A 16827-nucleotide genomic window follows, 5' to 3' on the forward strand; every position below is an offset into this window, starting at 1 on the left:
CCTATTTTTCCGTATGTCCATTGTATTACTCTGCACTAAAAGACATATAAGGCCTTTTGGCTAAGAAAGTAGACTTCTTCAGCCTGCCCTGAATTTGATTTAGGAGTGATCACGTTAAATTGAACAGCTTTTCTGAAGCTTTTTCAAACTCAGTGCATGCAACCTTGGAGTTTCCTCTGATTAGCCAATATTATGGCTTCATGTCAAGACATTAAAATCCCTAACATAGGATGCCAGGGCCCTCCAGATACTGCCATCCTATCTTCCTTCCATCTCAAGAATATTCCAAGCTGATTGCTAAAGAGCTTTATTCTTATCAGGTTAGATCTTGGTACATTATTCCAGCCAGTAGCTAGCTTTGTTGTTTGTAGTTTTTTGTTTCCTTTATTTAATTTTTTGTAGTAACTAGTGACTGCATGGGAACAGGGTTCAAGTTTGTCTTTATAATTATGAATTGTCCATGAACACTAGAATTGTTGGCAGCCTTCAAGGTGATACACAAAAAAGCAATGACGTGAAATTGTGTTCTTAATTTGAAATCCAGTGGGGAAAGATCTCTGAGATAAGGATATGCAGATTTCCGATTATAAGAGAGATTCAGCTGCTGCAAACATTTATTGAGCCCTTACTGTGCGCCAAGTTTTATGGCTTGCCATCACCTGTTGTATACACATTGTGATTGTATAGCTGGTGTGCTGCTGCAGCAGAGTTTCCTGCCTGGGTCTTTGCACCTCCCCAGTTCAGATGCGAAGGGGAGACGGTGGTATTAATTACCAGGACTGGCATTCTGGAAGGGAGCCCAGGTCATTTGCTAGTCTTTCTGCTACTGAGAACTACAGAAATTTAATTGAGCCTCAAACCCTTTAGTAAATGGCATTAAAATTTCTTTTTTTTCAGGACAGCGATGGTGACAAAAGTGATGACAACTTAGTTGTGGATGTGTCTAATGAGGTAACCATTCTCTTTATCAAACTTTATTTTCAGAGTGACTTGTGAGAGAAAGGAAGTGGAACCACCATATTTTGGTCTTTTGCAACTTTACACATTAAGGATTTAATGGTTGTTCATGGATGGAACAATAAGTGTCTAAAACCGACACAAACTTTTGTTTCCTTTAAAAAAAAAATCTGTTTCCCTAACCATTTTGGGTTCCTAAGTTGGTGTCTGGTGCTCCTTTCTGTCCCGTGCCCTCTGGGCAAAGTATTTGAGCATGAGGGAAGATAATGATTGTTTCTAGATTTGTTTCTTTGTGGTGTCTTCATGGGTGCCCTCGCAAACACCTTCCTATTCATTGTAATAGCAGTATTAGGTGCACACCCTCAAATCCCCCAAATCTAAAGGACTTTCAGGGCTCTCCTTTAATTTGGCGAATTGGTGTGGAAAGATCCATCCATTATAAGTGAAATCACGAGCCCTTTGCTTGTGCTTGTTGAGGACCCCTCGTCTCCACGAGCAAGCCCCGCCCACTCACCCAGGGAAAATGGGATCGACAAAAACCGTCTGCTAAAGAAAGACGCCTCCAGCAGCCCGGCATCCACCGCCTCCTCGGGAAGTTCCACTTCTTTGAAATCCAAAGAAATGAGCTTGGTAGGTCATAAGAACTGTCACTTGCCTATTTAGCAGTTTAGTTTTCTCGGGGAACCAGAGGTTCCCTAAAGTATTTGAAATGCGGGGTTTTTACTAATTGAGAGTTACATTTTTAAGGGTTTAAAAGTGAAGCTCATCGTTCTGCTTTCTGTCCCCGTGGTGATTACTTTTGCCCTCTGGGTCGTCTATTTTGGGCCATGATTAGAGAGAGATAACAAGCTTCCATGCCCATTGCCTTCTTACTTGGGAGATATGTTCCTGGCATAGGCTCTCTGAAACTTCCTAGTTGGCAAACGGTTCAAATGCCTTAGGTCCTAAGAAGTCCTCATTTTCTTAAGCGGTGTACTTCCCCTAGTTTTAGACTGACCCATCCTGTTGGGCCATGTTGTGATTGGGTTGCTGGGCAGATGGTGATGTACTCAGGGCGGCACCAGGGGAAGCCTGGTACTCGGAGAGGGATGCGGGTACAGCAGGCCCATTCATGCTTCCAGTCATTCAACAAACATTGTGGAGTATCTCATCTCTTCACTCACCATAACTGCACCATAACAACCCTGCAGTTAATCCCTACATAGTCCCTCAAGGCATTATCCCATTTCACTGATGGGGAGGGAAGCTGGAGGAATTTGCCAAGTTTACACAGCTCGTCAGATCCAAGGCCAGAGGGAGCTGGGGTCTCTCTAGCCCAAGTTCTTAGCTACCCCAGAGTGCTTCTCAGACTATGATTAAAAGGACGTGAAGGGTTAAGATGCAGAAGAAGATGCCCTGTGACCCTGTTACTATCTTGACTCCTGAAGGCCCCCGCACTAGCGGGTCCACTCTGGTTACGTAGGCAAATGGGTGCAGCTGCTGAATGCCAAAGAGTTTTTTTTTTAGGCACATCTCTCAAAATGATAGGACTAGGTCTAGGGCTTTTGCCTCTGAGATGCTAGTTTGCTTCTCATCAAATTGATGGCACCACTGTCTCTCACTGTTAGTCTCAATCCCACTGCCATTAAGAGGCAAGGGTAGAAAGGGGGTCCTCCCTCTGATATTCTCGATGACCGGGGCATTCGCTTCTGAGTGACCGGGAACTTTCGTCTCGGTGGTCATCGTTCTAACTTGGCCTAGATCCAAAGTCCACAAGCCTGATGAAAAAATACTTTTTAAAATAAAATCTGCGGAGGAAGGAGTGTGATCATGTTCTGTGTCTCTAGCTAGAGTTTTAATTCTGGCAGGAAGAGGAAAGGTCAACATTTCTCCCTCACAAGTTAATGCTGTCAACATTGTGTGGATTTATGAAAATTGGCTGAGGGAGTAGCTAGAAGGTGCCCAGTGTCCCAGCTGCTGTTGTGATAAATTGTGTAATATGGCTTGGATTAAAAATAATACTCATTTAATTTGTTTAATGATACCAGCATGAAAAAGCCAGCACGCCTGTTCTGAAATCCAGCACACCGACACCTCGGAGTGACATGCCAACGCCGGGCACCAGCGCCACTCCAGGACTACGTCCAGGCCTCGGCAAGCCTCCAGCCATGGACCCCCTCGTTAACCAAGCGGGTAGGGCATTGCCTCTTGTGGGCTGTGTTTTGTTTTTCCCTTTCCCAACCTGATTCGTCAGTTCAGCTCTCATGCAGTTTCCTCGTGAATATGAGATGCACTTTCTGCCCCCCTCCCTCCTTCCTATCTCTGAAAAGCCATGATAAGAAACAGATGTTTGTCCTTGGGTTTCAGCAGCTGCACCCTGTTCAGTCTCTGACTGTTTACATTTGGCTTTTCTTTTATTTCCAAATAATCCAAATCCCAGGGACTTCAATAAAGTTTCTGATAATTATTCTGCATGTAAGCTCCTTACCAAACTATCATTGTGTGTCTGAGTTTGCTAATATTGACTGAAACAGCCTGTCTGACCGGCCCAAGTGTGCTTCTTGCTTGCTTTAGTTGGCCAGTGTTCTGCCGGTATATCCCTCGGGAATCACGGTCTCTCCTTTAGGAGAAATTGGGAGGGTTTCACTGGGACTCCAGCCCCTGAATAAACTCATAACTTTTAACTTTATCTTCCTCCCTGGCAAAGGAAAAATGTAACACTCTGGGCCCAGAGGAAGAGAGGCCCCAGAATACTCCCGCTAAACCTGTGCTCTGGTTTACATAAATCCAGGATCAGGTTTTCATTTGGAATTGGTAGCAGGTAATGGAAAGTTCGGGCTGAAGGAGAAATCTTGGATTTTATCAAGAAAACCTCCTTTTGAGTTTAAGTCAACAGGTGGTGCCTGTGCCTTGGTTAGCCTTCTGTGAATTGGGTACAATAATGCTGCTTAATCTCCCTGGTTCCCAGTGTTGCCCAGTGTACCGACCAAGGAGGAAATGTGTGGGCAGTTCTTCCCCTGGGGTCCATTCTTTCCTGGAGATGAATTCAGCTCCAGGGAAGAAGGGGGGACCCTGTGTAGGATTTGGAGTTGGTACCCCTCTGCTCCCCCCAGCCTTCTCTCCTCCTTCCCTATAATGAAGGGCACTGAAGAGGACCCTGGAACTGATGGTCAGGCTGGACCTGAGCGGCCAGGTGAGTCACGTGCAGCTTGTGCTTCCTTGCAGCGGCCGGCCTGAGGACGCCCCTGGCGGTGCCGGGTCCGTACCCTGCGCCTTTCGGGATGGTGCCCCACGCGGGCATGAACGGCGAGCTGACCAGTCCCAGTGCCGCCTACGCCAGCCTCCACAACATGTCGCCGCAGATGAGCGCGGCCGCGGCGGCTGCCGCCGTGGTGGCCTACGGGCGCTCCCCGATGGTAGGGATGGCAGGGACGGCAGGCAGGCAGCCGTGGGTGGGCGCGGGCGGGCGGGCAGGACCCGAGGAGCGGCCGGCGGCCTGCAGTCCCCACGCCTGCAGACAAAGACCCAGTGTCCTCGCTGCGCCCGCCTCCCTCTTGTCCGCCTTCATCGACATGCCGCTTCATTAAGTTAAGGCCAAACGCTTTTTGTTTTACTGTTTTTGTGGATGAAAAAAGGCAGTGTTTAGGATCTACTTCAGCGGTTCAGGGGACATCTGGTTTTCTCCCACCAAAGTAGATTTTTTTTTTTTTTGGAAGGCGATGAAATGACTCAAGTAGCTCACAGAAGCCTTTTCATTCGTTTCTTGAAGTTTTTTTTTTTTTTTCCCTCTTTAATTCTTAGGAAAAAATATTTGAGGAGCTGTAATTTTCTCATTCCATGCTTATATTATTCTTTAAACCCAATAGCGTGACTTAGGTGTAAGAAGTGATCTCAGCTCAACAGGGAGAAACACAAAGGGACTGAAACCGTGGGGCAGGTTCTCCTTCTTGTCCTGCCTTCTCCCACTGTGTAAACGGCCTCATGTTGGACCAGGAAGAGAAAGAACTGCATGTGAAGGGGAAAATTGACTGTGTAGTCCTTGACTGCATCAGGAAAAGGGACTAGATTGTAACTCATAGCAGGTGAAAGTCCCTAAATCATTTCTGTTGGCTGTTTGAACTATGTCACGTGCATTTCTCTCCTCTCCCTTCTTCATTACCTCCAATAACTGGGGGTGATAGTAAAGTTCATCGTTTTTTCCCTTATGTTGTACTACTAGGAAAGGCTGTGCAGTGGAGGGCGAGATAATTTAAAGCAAAGGGGGCAGCTGAGGGACTAGGTACCTTCTTCGTTAAGGTGCACAAAATAGAGCGTCCATGCGTGAATTTCTAAACAATGACTTAGACCAGTGGTATGAAACGGGGTGATTTTGCCCTCTAGGGACATTTGGTCATATCTGGAGACACTTTTGTTTATTAGAACTGGGGGATGCTATTGGCACTGAGAGGGTAGAGGCCACGGATGCTGCCAATTATCCTGCCATTCCCAGGCCGGCCCCCAACCAAGAACTATCTGACCTAACACGTCGGTAGTGCCGAAGTTGATAGTCAGGTTGTCCTGACTCAGCGTATTGCTCTTTGTACTTGTTTGGACAGGTAGAACATCCTAAGTCCACAGGGCGTATTTACCGTGGGAAGCTGGTTCTCGATGCACGGATCAATCACACACCTTCCTATTTCCCAAAAAAGAGTGTCTTGTGGTATTTAGAGGCGGCTATATTATTTTTTTGCATTATCGTCATTCTTTTGAGAAATGCTAGCACATGTCCCTGTTTCTGTTTCTGTTTCTGTTGCTTTGGGGATTTCTGAGTTTCTAGTGAAAAGCCTTTAGAGGTGTCACAAAGTGCCTACCCTGCATAAACTGAGTCTGCGATGCCTTATTCTGTTTCCAGGTTGGGTTTGATCCTCCCCCTCACATGCGTGTACCTGCGATCCCTCCAAACCTGGCAGGAATCCCCGGGGGGAAGCCGTAAGTACCTCTAACTCTTCGGTTTTATTGTAAAGGTGGTTACTTAGTCATGGGTATCAGCAGACTCGAATTCCAAAGGGAGCACAGGCTTGGGCGTTTCCAAGGAGATTTCTAGTGTCTTTTCCTGAGGAGTGTTAACACTTGCTATAAATAGGCACCTGGTAGGTGTCACGCCTCTGTCTTCTCACTGTGGATGATGTCATGCATTTAGTTATTTCTGGAGAGAAGCTGTTGGGGACAGGGACGAGGAGGGAGGCGAGAACCAGGGGTGGTTGGTCCTCCTTGCTTGACCCTTCCTCAGAAAGCTGCTCTGCGTTGCCATTTGGTTAGGGGGTAGCTGCTGGAGATTTTCCACACGACTGTGTTGTGGGCAATAAGCTGTCACAAACTTGAAATCTCAGAAATGTGAAACGTGCTGTTTCTTTACCCGGCTCAGTGCCACCTTTTCCTTATTTTGGTCAAAACGGGAGTTCCGTGAAAGGTAAGTTCTGTTGGCTGCCAACATCGGGGGTTGACCCCCCCCTTCCCCAGGAACCCCAAGTAAAGTTTTGCTGGGTGCCTTCCTCTGAGAGATTATAAAGTGCAACGTGGCTTTGGTGGGGAAGCAGGAGAGGTAGGTTAAAGGGCAAAAGAGCATTCAGAATTTAAAAAGCCCTGTTGGTTATTCTTCCAGGGTCACTTAAAATCACCTTTTTTCCATAATATTGGTAATTAGAAATGTGATTTCAAAGAATTCCTAAAGTTCTCAATTTTTGTACAAAACAAACCTGAAATGTGAGAGTCTGTCTTACTTCTCAGCAAATACTCTCTTCCCCTAGGGTAGAAGATGGCAGAAAGCCAGTTCCAACTCACTGATTTTTCCAAATAGAGGTACATGTCACAGGCCTTCAGGTTTTTTTTTTTTTTTTTTTTTGGTTATACCTTCTACCTTCGAGTGGTTGCTTTCAGCTATTACTTATGCATCTGTTGCATATTGCATTATTTTGAGTGGTCCGTTCAACTACCTGGTCATCCTTCTGTGGTTTTTATTGCAGCCTTGCATCAGACAAACCAATAGCATGAGGAAAGATGGAATTCCTTACCCCGTCATCTGCTTTTAGAAAGCAGATTCCCATTGCTCCTCTTTTCCTGCATTATAGTATCTATTTCACGGTAATTTGACTCATGATGAAATGAAGCTTTGGTTTATACTAGGAACTAGTAGCAATGTTAGGAATTTATGGCGACATCTAGTCCCAGGGAGGAGCAGGACTGGGAAGTGGGGCAGCATTGCATATACTTTCTTAGCTGCTAGATCTTTTCTGATTGAATACTTATGAACTACTATGTTGTGTTTTCTTGGGAATGCCCCCCCTGTGTCCAGCCTGGAATGCCCCAGGGCACTTATGGGTATTTCTTACCTGTGGTTTTGCTGGCAGTGTAGCTAGCTGTTGTGTGTCCTACTGTCTGGTGAGTGGATAAAGGGCAAATGGGGACTTCCCTAGCAGTCCAGTGTTAAGATTCCGCGCTTCCAATGCAGGGGGCACAGTTTCGATCCCTGGTCGGAGAACTAAGATCCCAAATGCCGCGAGGTGTGGCCAAAAAATAAATTAAAGAAGAAAACGGGCAAACAGTTAATGTTGAGCCAAGATGCAATAATTAATAGTAACTGATGAATCTTCAGGGAAATAATAGGCAGCCAAGGCCAAGTTCAGCGAACCATTAGGGAAAGCCAGTTTCAGGAGTCAGAGCTGTGGGGAGTTTCCAGCTGCCAAGACCCGCCCCCCCAACCCCGAATGTGAAATATGAGGCAGAGGACGTGGGGTGAGCAGAGCTGAGAGCCACAGAGCTGGTCCTCAAGGCTGGTGTGTGGGGGAGGGTTAACTTAGACCCAGTTCCTAACAATTGTGTGTGCAATTAGACACAAAGTTTACACCTTCAGTGGATGACAGTACTGGTGTCACGCTTACTAGAGCCAAAATAGTCATGTCCTTGACTTGTGAGAACCTTGGATTTCTTTGTGTTCACAGCTGCGTAAGCTAGGACCACGACAGTGGGCAGAGAGGCAAAGTTGTGAGACTCAGGTATGACGGTGCTTTTCTCCCCTTGGTCAGAACGGGCACTGAGCTGTGGATCCGAGGGGTCACTGCTTTCTAAAACAGTTAAAACATTTTTTTGGATTCTCTTTCAAGTTTAAGGTGAGCCATATTATGGGAGGAAGATTGAGTAAATTGGTATCAGAGGGAGAAATGAACTTGCACATTGTCTGGGACCTGGGCTACGTACACGGTCTTAGTCCCCATATTAATCCATTAATTAGAATGAGAGGACACACTGTTCTCATCGTTTAGTAAAGTAATACTGCTTGAGGTGGTCTTCTCAAACTGGCTATGATGGCAGACCAGTTTTTTCCCAATATGGCAAAGATTGAGACTCTTATAACAGACAAATACAGATGGATAGGGGGGAAAAAAAGAAGAATACAAGTCCCAGTTTTTTATTACAAGAGCCAGCAGTGGTGAACTGACTCTGAGTTGTCGTGTAAAAGTTTCTCGACACTTAGTCTTGAGGAGTGAGCACCTCGTGGGGGGCAACGGTGAATGTCAGCCGACCACACTGGGCAGCATCCGTGCGAGGCTTGTAAGAGGAATGGTGACAAACCGTCATATCCAGGGTAGAGTGAACAAGGTGGTAAAGGGTTTGCAAGAGTCATCCTCTGAGAAACGCCAGTCGAAATAATATTTGGGAAGGACAGATGGAGGCTCTTCGTGGATGTTTGATGGAGAACTGTGTGTTAGGCGCCTGGCGTGCTCCAGGAAAGAGAACGTTCGTCTTTCCGGCTTTGGGGGGAGCCTACTGATGTGGGGGGAGCGTTAAAGGAGCAGTAGATGCTTGAGTTAAGTTTGCGACAAGTGCTGAGTGCTGTGAAGGCAGAGCAGTGGGTGATAGGCAGACAGGTAGAGAGTGACCAGAGTTAGGAAGGGAAGGCCTTCCTTGGGGCAGGGTGGATATGCGGGAAGCTGAAGCTGGTGCAGGAGGGGTAAGGCCACCCGGCAGAGGGGGCCGGGAGGGTGGGCTGTTGCCGGTAGAGGGACAGTGGGCTCCCAGCACAGAGAGGGAGCTTGAGGGTTCACGGGCAGCTGGATGAGTGCCCTCGAAGAGTGGTACAGCCAGGAGAGTGCAGTTGGGACTGGAAGGACCTTAAAAGCGCGTCTAGCGTGAATGCCCGTCTGTGGTTCTAGTGGCCTCACCGAGTGGCTGCGCATCTCTGACCCAGCGCCTCTAGTGATGGCGACTCGTTTTCCCTGGCTGTGTGAAAACTCTTCCAGCCCTTGAGTTGAGATCTGTCTCCCTGGAACTTTTACCCATCTATCCTGTTCTTTCCCACTCCCTGAGACCACACAGTGTGCTGCTAATACATCCTCCTCAGGACAGGCAGCTCTTCAGATATTTGGAGACCACCATTTCTCCATGAAGGGTCTCTTCTGTCTGAGTATGTCCATTGCTTCAGCCCTGTGTTACGGGATGTGATTTCAGGTTCCCACACCATCTGCCTACTACAGTCTGGTCAGTCACCTCCCTCCTGTCCTCTCTTCTACAGATTTCATCAAAATCTGCTGACTAGGCATAGAGGACCCTATTGGAAGCTCACAGCCTAGTGATGGAGAGGTGGCATTAATCAAGTAATCACAAAAATAAATGTGTAATTATAATTGAGATAAGAGCTGTGACAGAGGAGTACTGTTTTTGTGAAATTCTGTGAAGGGCTGATCCCATCTGGAGGGTCAGGGAAGGATTCTCAGAGTGTTTCTCTGAAAGTGTTTTCAGAGCTGCAGTAATTGTGTAGGGGAAGGGCATAAGACTCCAGGTGGAGGAACCAGCATATGCAAAACGCCCGGCTTCCTTCCGTTGTTTTTATCAAAGTGGCCTAGAGCAAGATGACATCGCCATGGTTCTGTACTTGTTTTGGTGTCAGAGTGATGTAAGATCTCAGTAGGGTTTCCCAACCAACCTGGACATTTTTTCTCTCTCCCACTTCTAACTTCTCCTAACTTCTTTTTGTTAAAGGCATTGTCCCTATTTTTCTTCTTTTTTTTTTTTTCATTTCTCTTGAACTTTATTTTTTTTATACAGCAGGTTCTTATTAGTTATCTGTTTTATACATATTAGTGTATATATGTCAATCCCAATCTCCCAGCATTGTCCCTATTCTATCTAACATCTGGACCCAAACTTTAGCCTTTGGTACTTCCTTGTTTAATTCCCATTTTTACCCAGTCTTCTTACTTGTTAAAATCCTCACTAAGGTCATAGGTGAGTTTTTGCCTTAATGAAATATTTATCTGATCTTGTCTGTTTCTTGCTCAGATATCTTCAAAAGGTGCATATAAATTCCTGATGTAGCCCCTCTGGTAGTATCACCCCAGCCTTTTTTTCCAGCCTTGTGTGCTGTGTTCTTTGCATCTTGTGCTCTGGTCAAATGGGATAACCCTCTGTTCCATGAAGAGAAGAGCCCGCCTCCTTCTACCGGGAGCAGCTTCCCTTCTCACTAGCCTCTACCTCTTCCTGCAGAAATATTTTCTGTCCTTCAAAGACCACTTCAGCTGCTGCCTCCTTCGTGAAGCCTTTGCTGATGCCTTTCCCTATGTGCTTTCTCTCTTCTGGCACCTTGTAATGTCTTGTGACACTTCCCACACTTTGGCCTTGAGTTACAATCCTGTGTACAGGTCATGTTTCAGTCGGCTTCTTCCCCACTACAACTGAAGCTTCTGAAGTCCCCTTGAGCACAGATACCCAGTAAACAAATGTTTGCCACGTTGACTAGGTGGGGGGAGGTGAGCCCAGGATTGCGCAAGACCCTATGATTCATCCTTTTCCAAGGGAGAGTGCAGTTTGCATTTTAGAGATGTGTAATGCTGATTTATAAGCGGTTTACCCTGACTGTGTTTCCAAACCCTCAAGGTGAAATTTAATTGCTGTTGTTTGGTCAGCTTAACTTGAACTCATTTTTAGTTTTAGGAAATTTGTTCCCTGAACTCTGTGGAGATCACTGATAAAAAAGAAACCTGAAGTTTAGACAGATTGACATCTTTGTTGTACTCCAAGCCTCTCTCCCCTCAAGGCATTTTTCTGGCCCCGTGGCACCGCTTTCCTCTCCATAAATACTTGGGGGGCTGAGCTCTACCTGCTTCGTATAGTAGCACCTAGAGGTCAGTCATAACTCACACTAATAATAGTTTGGCTTAAGATGCCAGCTAAATTCCAGGTTCCTTCACCCTGTGTGTTTTTTTTTTTTTTTTTTAAATTAATTATTTATTTATTTATTTTTGGCTGTGTTGGGTCTTCGTTTCTGTGCGAGGGCTTTCTCTAGTTGTGGCAAGCGGGGGCCACTCTTCATCACGGTGCGCGGGCCTCTCACTATCGCGGCCTCTCTTGTTGCAGAGCACAGGCTCCAGACGCGCAGGCTCAGCAACTGTGGCTCACGGGCCTAGTCGCTCCGCGGCATGTGGGATCTTCCCAGACCAGGGCTCGAACCCGTGTCCCCTGCATTGGCAGGCAGGTTCTCAACCACTGCACCACCAGGGAAGTCCCACCCTGTGTTTTAATGTTAGACATGTAATTGAGAAATCTTCCACCCACTTGTTTAGTGTTTAAATAAATCTTTAAACCACCTTTCTGGAGTTGGAGCCTAAAGGGAAGAGAAAATCTGAACTACATTTGGGGTGAAATTGCTTCTTAGGAAAACATGAATGGCAGCAGTGAATAGGGGCCAGTCCCGGCTTCTAGCTGAGAAGACGTGTCGGTGGCCAGTCCTCCTCCCTCTGCCCTCCGTTCCTGATCTTGCGTCTGGTCCCTCTGTTGACCATGTCTAGATTCCACACTTAGTTTATTTTGTGGATTTGAAAATTAGTTCAGCCCCCTTTTTACTCGTCACGATATTTGGGTGATTTTTTTGTCTATTAAATGCTAAAAGTAACACGCTTATTTTGTGCCATATTATCACCATGTGGGTTTTAGTTTAACTTTTGTTTTTCTACTTTTTGATGGTCTGGGAATGTGTAGCTAATTTCTTGGTGTTATATTGAGGTGTGAGGCCCTTCCTTTTGATGTGAGTTATGTTTAGCTGCTGGACAACTGTCCCTTCCCTCTCTCTCCCTCTTCACCTCTTCAGAAATGGCTTTCAGCTTACCAGGCATAGTTTGTCTGTTTCTTGATCGAATACTGCTGTTTGCCTGCAGTGGTTGGTTCCTTTGCTAGGATTTTTGAATTGAGCTTTGAAATGGCTGTATATTTTAGACTTATCTTTGTCTTACTTTTCGTCCACGCATCTCTTGGTTTGTATCTTTGTCCTGCCTAGGAGCCCTGTTGCTGCCCCAGCACATTTACAATTTGGAAATGTTTAATTGATGGAGGAAGTAGGACCTAGAGCTCAGAATCATAAATGCTGACTTTGACCAGAGAACCTCCTAGTATATCAGCTAGGCCATCTCTTCTTCCTTACTTTGTCTAGTAATTTTCTTTTTCCTATCCATTTTAAGAAGTTCTGCATTTGCTTTTTTAAAAAATGAGGATAGCCGTGTATTCAACTAAATAAGGAAACAAACAAAAAAGTCTTCTATAGTAATGCTTTGAAGTCCTCAACTTGTCATTTAATTGTTACTAAAGCCCACCATTGATGTAGAAATGCTGTCTTCAAATAGGGTAGAGATTGCACCTGGATCTGCATGTTTGCTGTTAGAGAGGATGCCCGGATGCCAAACTAGAAAAATCCTGTGAAAGAAATAAAGGATTTTACAGATGTTAGGAGTTAGGTGTGCAGACCCTAAAAAATGTTAAAGGTAGAGCTTGTTACATCGGCAAAGAAAGAGGTTTTACCAGAAGGAGATGAATTATATACCTGAGGACATTTTTGCCCCTGAATTCTTAGAATAATATGGCTCTGGTTTTCTTATCACCCCACATCACAGCATCCCCAGCCTCCACCTTCCCTATACTAGTTCTTCAGGCTGAGAGCATCCTCCAAAATCATAAGTTAACATTATTCTCATCTGTCTTAGCATGAGCCAAATGCCCCAGCTCTCAGCCCTCAGAGCCTCCTGTGCCCAGGGCTCCATAGTGAAGCACATCAGTGACGCTGACATGCCTGGTGTTCTCCTTTTGTGTCGGGTAGGTGTCTCCCTCCTGATGGGCCCCACGAGCCCTCTTGAGGTGAGAGTGTCTAAGGTGGTGCCGATGTGGAAGCTAAGGTAAAGGTTAGAGCCCCACTTCTGTGGTTGGCTGACCTCTCCTGGTTACGAGCTGAGTTGGGCCTGTTAAGCTCCCCTGTGCCGCTTCCCTGCTATAAATAATAAGGGACAGCGAGGTGCCTTCTGTGACGTGGGGACGAAAGGCTGAATCTATGTTGTGCTTCGTACTTTCCTACGTGATTTCATTTCCCCCGCGCCTCAGCAGTCACGTTGGTAAGGTAAGTTTTGTCAGGGCACGTTGTAAAAACAGGGAAATGAGGCCCAAATAAGTTCCGTGTGGTCCCCACATCTTATTAGTGACGAAACTGAAACTCTGACCTGGGTCCCCTCACTTCCTGAACTTTACTGAATGCTCTTCAGCACCTAGACTCATGACCCATGGCAACTTCTGCTGCAGCTGGTGTCTGCGGGGTCCCACGTCCACCGGGTTCTGCTGATGGGGTGGGCTGTGGATTTCACTGTTACTCTCGTTGTTGCTCTCGTTGCCTTTTGTTTTGCTGTTCATCAGCTTTTCATCTCTAGGGACTGCCTTCCGCCCTTGGGAAAGTTGGTACCACCCCTGAGCCACATTTGGTACGACGACTAGGAGTTCCTTGGGAGAGTTGCCTGGCAGAGCCCAGGTGGTTAGAGACTCCCCACCTTCTTGTAGCTTACTTTCCTTAGCTACACGAGAGTAAGCTACAAGGAGCAACTTGGTAGCTTACAAATGAAAGGTTGCTGGAGCAACCTTTCATGCCTCGATTTATAAGTGATTAGGTAGCAGTAAATGACTCGGGGCATTCGGATTCGTTTACTGAGTGCCAGCTGTATGCTCGTTGGCGAAGTCATCCCAGAGGACTCGGGAATGAGATAGACAAATGTAAACGTGGGCTGTAGTTCTCAGCATGATACCGATTTATAGGAGGAGCCAGGGTCCTGGGAAAGGACTCACGGCACCTGGGGAGTTGAGGCAGGCCGAGGGAAGGGGAAGGGACGTGCGCTTAGGGGGACGCCGTGCTATTCTAGGCAGGAGGGAACAGTTTGTGTGTGATGTGGAGATGTGACAGCATGCGATATTTTAGGGGACTGGCCTGTTGTTCCATGCGGCTGGGAATTTAGGATACAAGTTGGTCATATGAACTGAGATCGACACTCAACCGTGAAGGGCTCGGTGAGCCGTAAAGAGCCGGAAGAGCCAGTGACAGTTTTGACATGATGAGATTTTTCTTGATACCTGTTAATACAGCCACAGATTCCCCCTCAAGAGGGCCAGGTTCACAGGCAGCGGGGTCTTGGCCGCAGCCTTTATCTCTGGGGTCCGTGGTTCTTCATTACCGTTCGCTGGATCCGGCCACTGCCATTCCTCTCTGCTTCCAGCAAACCAACAACTCTAACACCTGTTTTCCTTTGCCCACGGAACACAGAGTAGTTTTATTAACAGGAGCCAGTCTGCTAGGGAAAGACAACGTGCTTACCCAGAACGCAGTCCTGTTTCCCAGTTTGTAGCACCTGTGGGGACTCTGAGTGCCTTCACCTCTGCCCTGTGCCCAGTGACTGAAGAGTTTGAATGAGTTGGATTTCATTCAGTTTTTAAATCTGTGAGGCCCAGTGGGCTTTATTCTGTTCAGTTCTGCCACCAGATTTCCGAATCAGATCCTGATCTGCAGGTGCTTGATTCGAACAGCAGGGGGACTCAATTCTCTGAGGCTCTGGGATGTGGGTGGGTGGCCCCTAAGCAGGGCCCCAGGGGCTCCTTTCTGCCCCACAGTTTGCCACAATCCTCTCTCCAAACGTCCTCCGCCCCTCTTTGCCCGGTGCTGTCTCCCCACCTCGCCTTTTAGGATTTATGAATTTCCCGGTTTTCCTGGCCTCGCCATCGCCCTGTGCTTTCCTGGCTCCCACCCCGCGCCTTCCTCCCTTTCCGCATTCCTGGCCCTCACACTTGTCCCCTGTTCGAGATAAGAGCCCTGGATTCAACATAGCCTCACTTTTCTCTTTTTAAGTCACGGGTGTTTAATATCGATGCTGTCATTTCCCGAAGGCCCCTGCAGGTGTCGAGCGCGATTAAGGGTTTTGAACTTTTGCAGCTGTTTTCTCTCTTTTTTTCCTTACAACGACCCCTGCAACCCCAACATTTTATTATTATTTCTATCTTGTCGATCAGAAAATGGACACGTTACAGGGCTTCAGGTAGTTAGGCCCGTTCGGAAAACCACAGTCAGTGAGGCCTCGAGCCGGGGGCCCCCGCATCTCAGGTCCCTTTGAATCCAGAGTCTGGGCTCTCATCCTGGCTGTGGACCCAGCCTACTGTGTTCATTGGTCGGGAGCCCCCTCTCACCTTTTTCTTGAATAAACAAATCAAGCTTTTAAAATTGAGGTATACATATAGAAAAAAAATGTACACATCATGTGTGTATAGCCCAGTGACTTTGCACCAAGAGCACCTGAAAAACCGCTTCCCATGCCCCTTCCAGTCTCTAGGGGAACCACCACCCCAACTTCTGATACCAGAGGTGAATCCTGCTTGGGTTTGAACTGTAAATGCAGTTGTACCATATGCATTCTTTTGTGGCTGGTCTCTTTCTGAATTCAGGCTTGAGAGATAGTTATAAATGTACACTATCCGTTTATAAATTACCCCTCCTGGTTGATCTTACTTTCCCTAGTTCCTCAGTCAGTAAAGAGGGTAAGTTTCCTTCTGGGATCTCTTGAACGTTGTCACGATGTGCCATCAATGTGGACTTTCTCAAAGACGTTTGTGTTCTTCCCGGAAGTGAATAACAGATTCCAAGCTGTCTTGTTTGCTCCCCTGGTTTTTCCTTCCTGTGGGTCCCTCTGTGAGCCACACCCGCCCTGTGCCTCACTGGGGTTTGTTCATTTGATTAGGCCCTCCAGCACAGCAGGCAGCGCCAGCTTCCTCCGAGGCCCCCTCTGACTGATGTATTAACAGCCATATGGGTTTCCCCGGGACAGACGAATGTTCACAGCTTCTGGCAGCAGTTCGCTGCACTGTGAATCAATTTTAAACTGGCTAAGTATGATGATCACAGACCTCCTGTGCGGTTTAAAGAAGAGGACACCTAGGGGAGAGGTGGGTATCTTCCAAAGACAAGCATACAGCTCTCTGTACTTTGTGCATCTATTTTAATCTGGAACATTTAACTCTATAATAAGCAGAGTTCCAGTTGAAGCGAGATAAAATTTCCTTCCCCTAAAAATCAGGAATTGCTAAAAGGGTACCTGATGGAAACTGCCTACCTAGAGGTACCCACCTTGATTTATGGCAAACAGAAAAACTAACCTTCACATCTGCCATTTTCCTCACAGCACAGAAAGCTTTAAGAGGCAAGTTCTCTCCCCCACGTTTACCACTGTTCATTTGTTATTTTCAGACCCAGGTCGTGGTGCCTGGTATCTGGGTCACATAATTTAGAATGTGAATAGACTTAAACCCCAGTTCTTGTGGTCTCATCTTCAAGGGCAATAATACAATGCTATTTGATTCCAACTCCAAATATCCTATAATAAATGGCATAGGTTCAATTAAGTGTAATGTGCATGTATTGAAATATCATGTGGGCTTGATACTTTACTAAGGACACTAAAGGATACTGTGAGCTAAAAATACGAGATATAATAACAAAAAAGAAACAGACTCACAAATGTAGAGAACAAACCTAGTGGTTACCAGTGGGGAGAGGGAAGAGGGAGAGGGATA

At 46.6% G+C, this 16827-nt stretch overlaps 1 protein-coding gene across 4 annotated transcripts in view; it reads left to right on the forward strand.

Annotated features, from left to right (window-relative positions):
• Positions 1-16827, forward strand: part of LOC133097893 (transducin-like enhancer protein 1) — an 87230-nt gene that overhangs the window by 59207 nt on the left and 11196 nt on the right. For all 4 annotated transcript variants that reach the window (XM_061200312.1, XM_061200313.1, XM_061200314.1 and 1 more), the window contains 5 exons: positions 898-951; positions 1435-1587; positions 2985-3129; positions 4162-4352; positions 5828-5904. In XM_061200312.1, coding sequence (XP_061056295.1) covers positions 898-951; positions 1435-1587; positions 2985-3129; positions 4162-4352; positions 5828-5904 — 620 coding nt within the window. The remainder of the gene's footprint in view (positions 1-897; positions 952-1434; positions 1588-2984; positions 3130-4161; positions 4353-5827; positions 5905-16827) is intronic.

Source organism: Eubalaena glacialis, chromosome 9 (assembly GCF_028564815.1).
Source record: "Eubalaena glacialis isolate mEubGla1 chromosome 9, mEubGla1.1.hap2.+ XY, whole genome shotgun sequence".
NCBI classification, from domain to species: Eukaryota; Metazoa; Chordata; class Mammalia; order Artiodactyla; family Balaenidae; genus Eubalaena; species Eubalaena glacialis.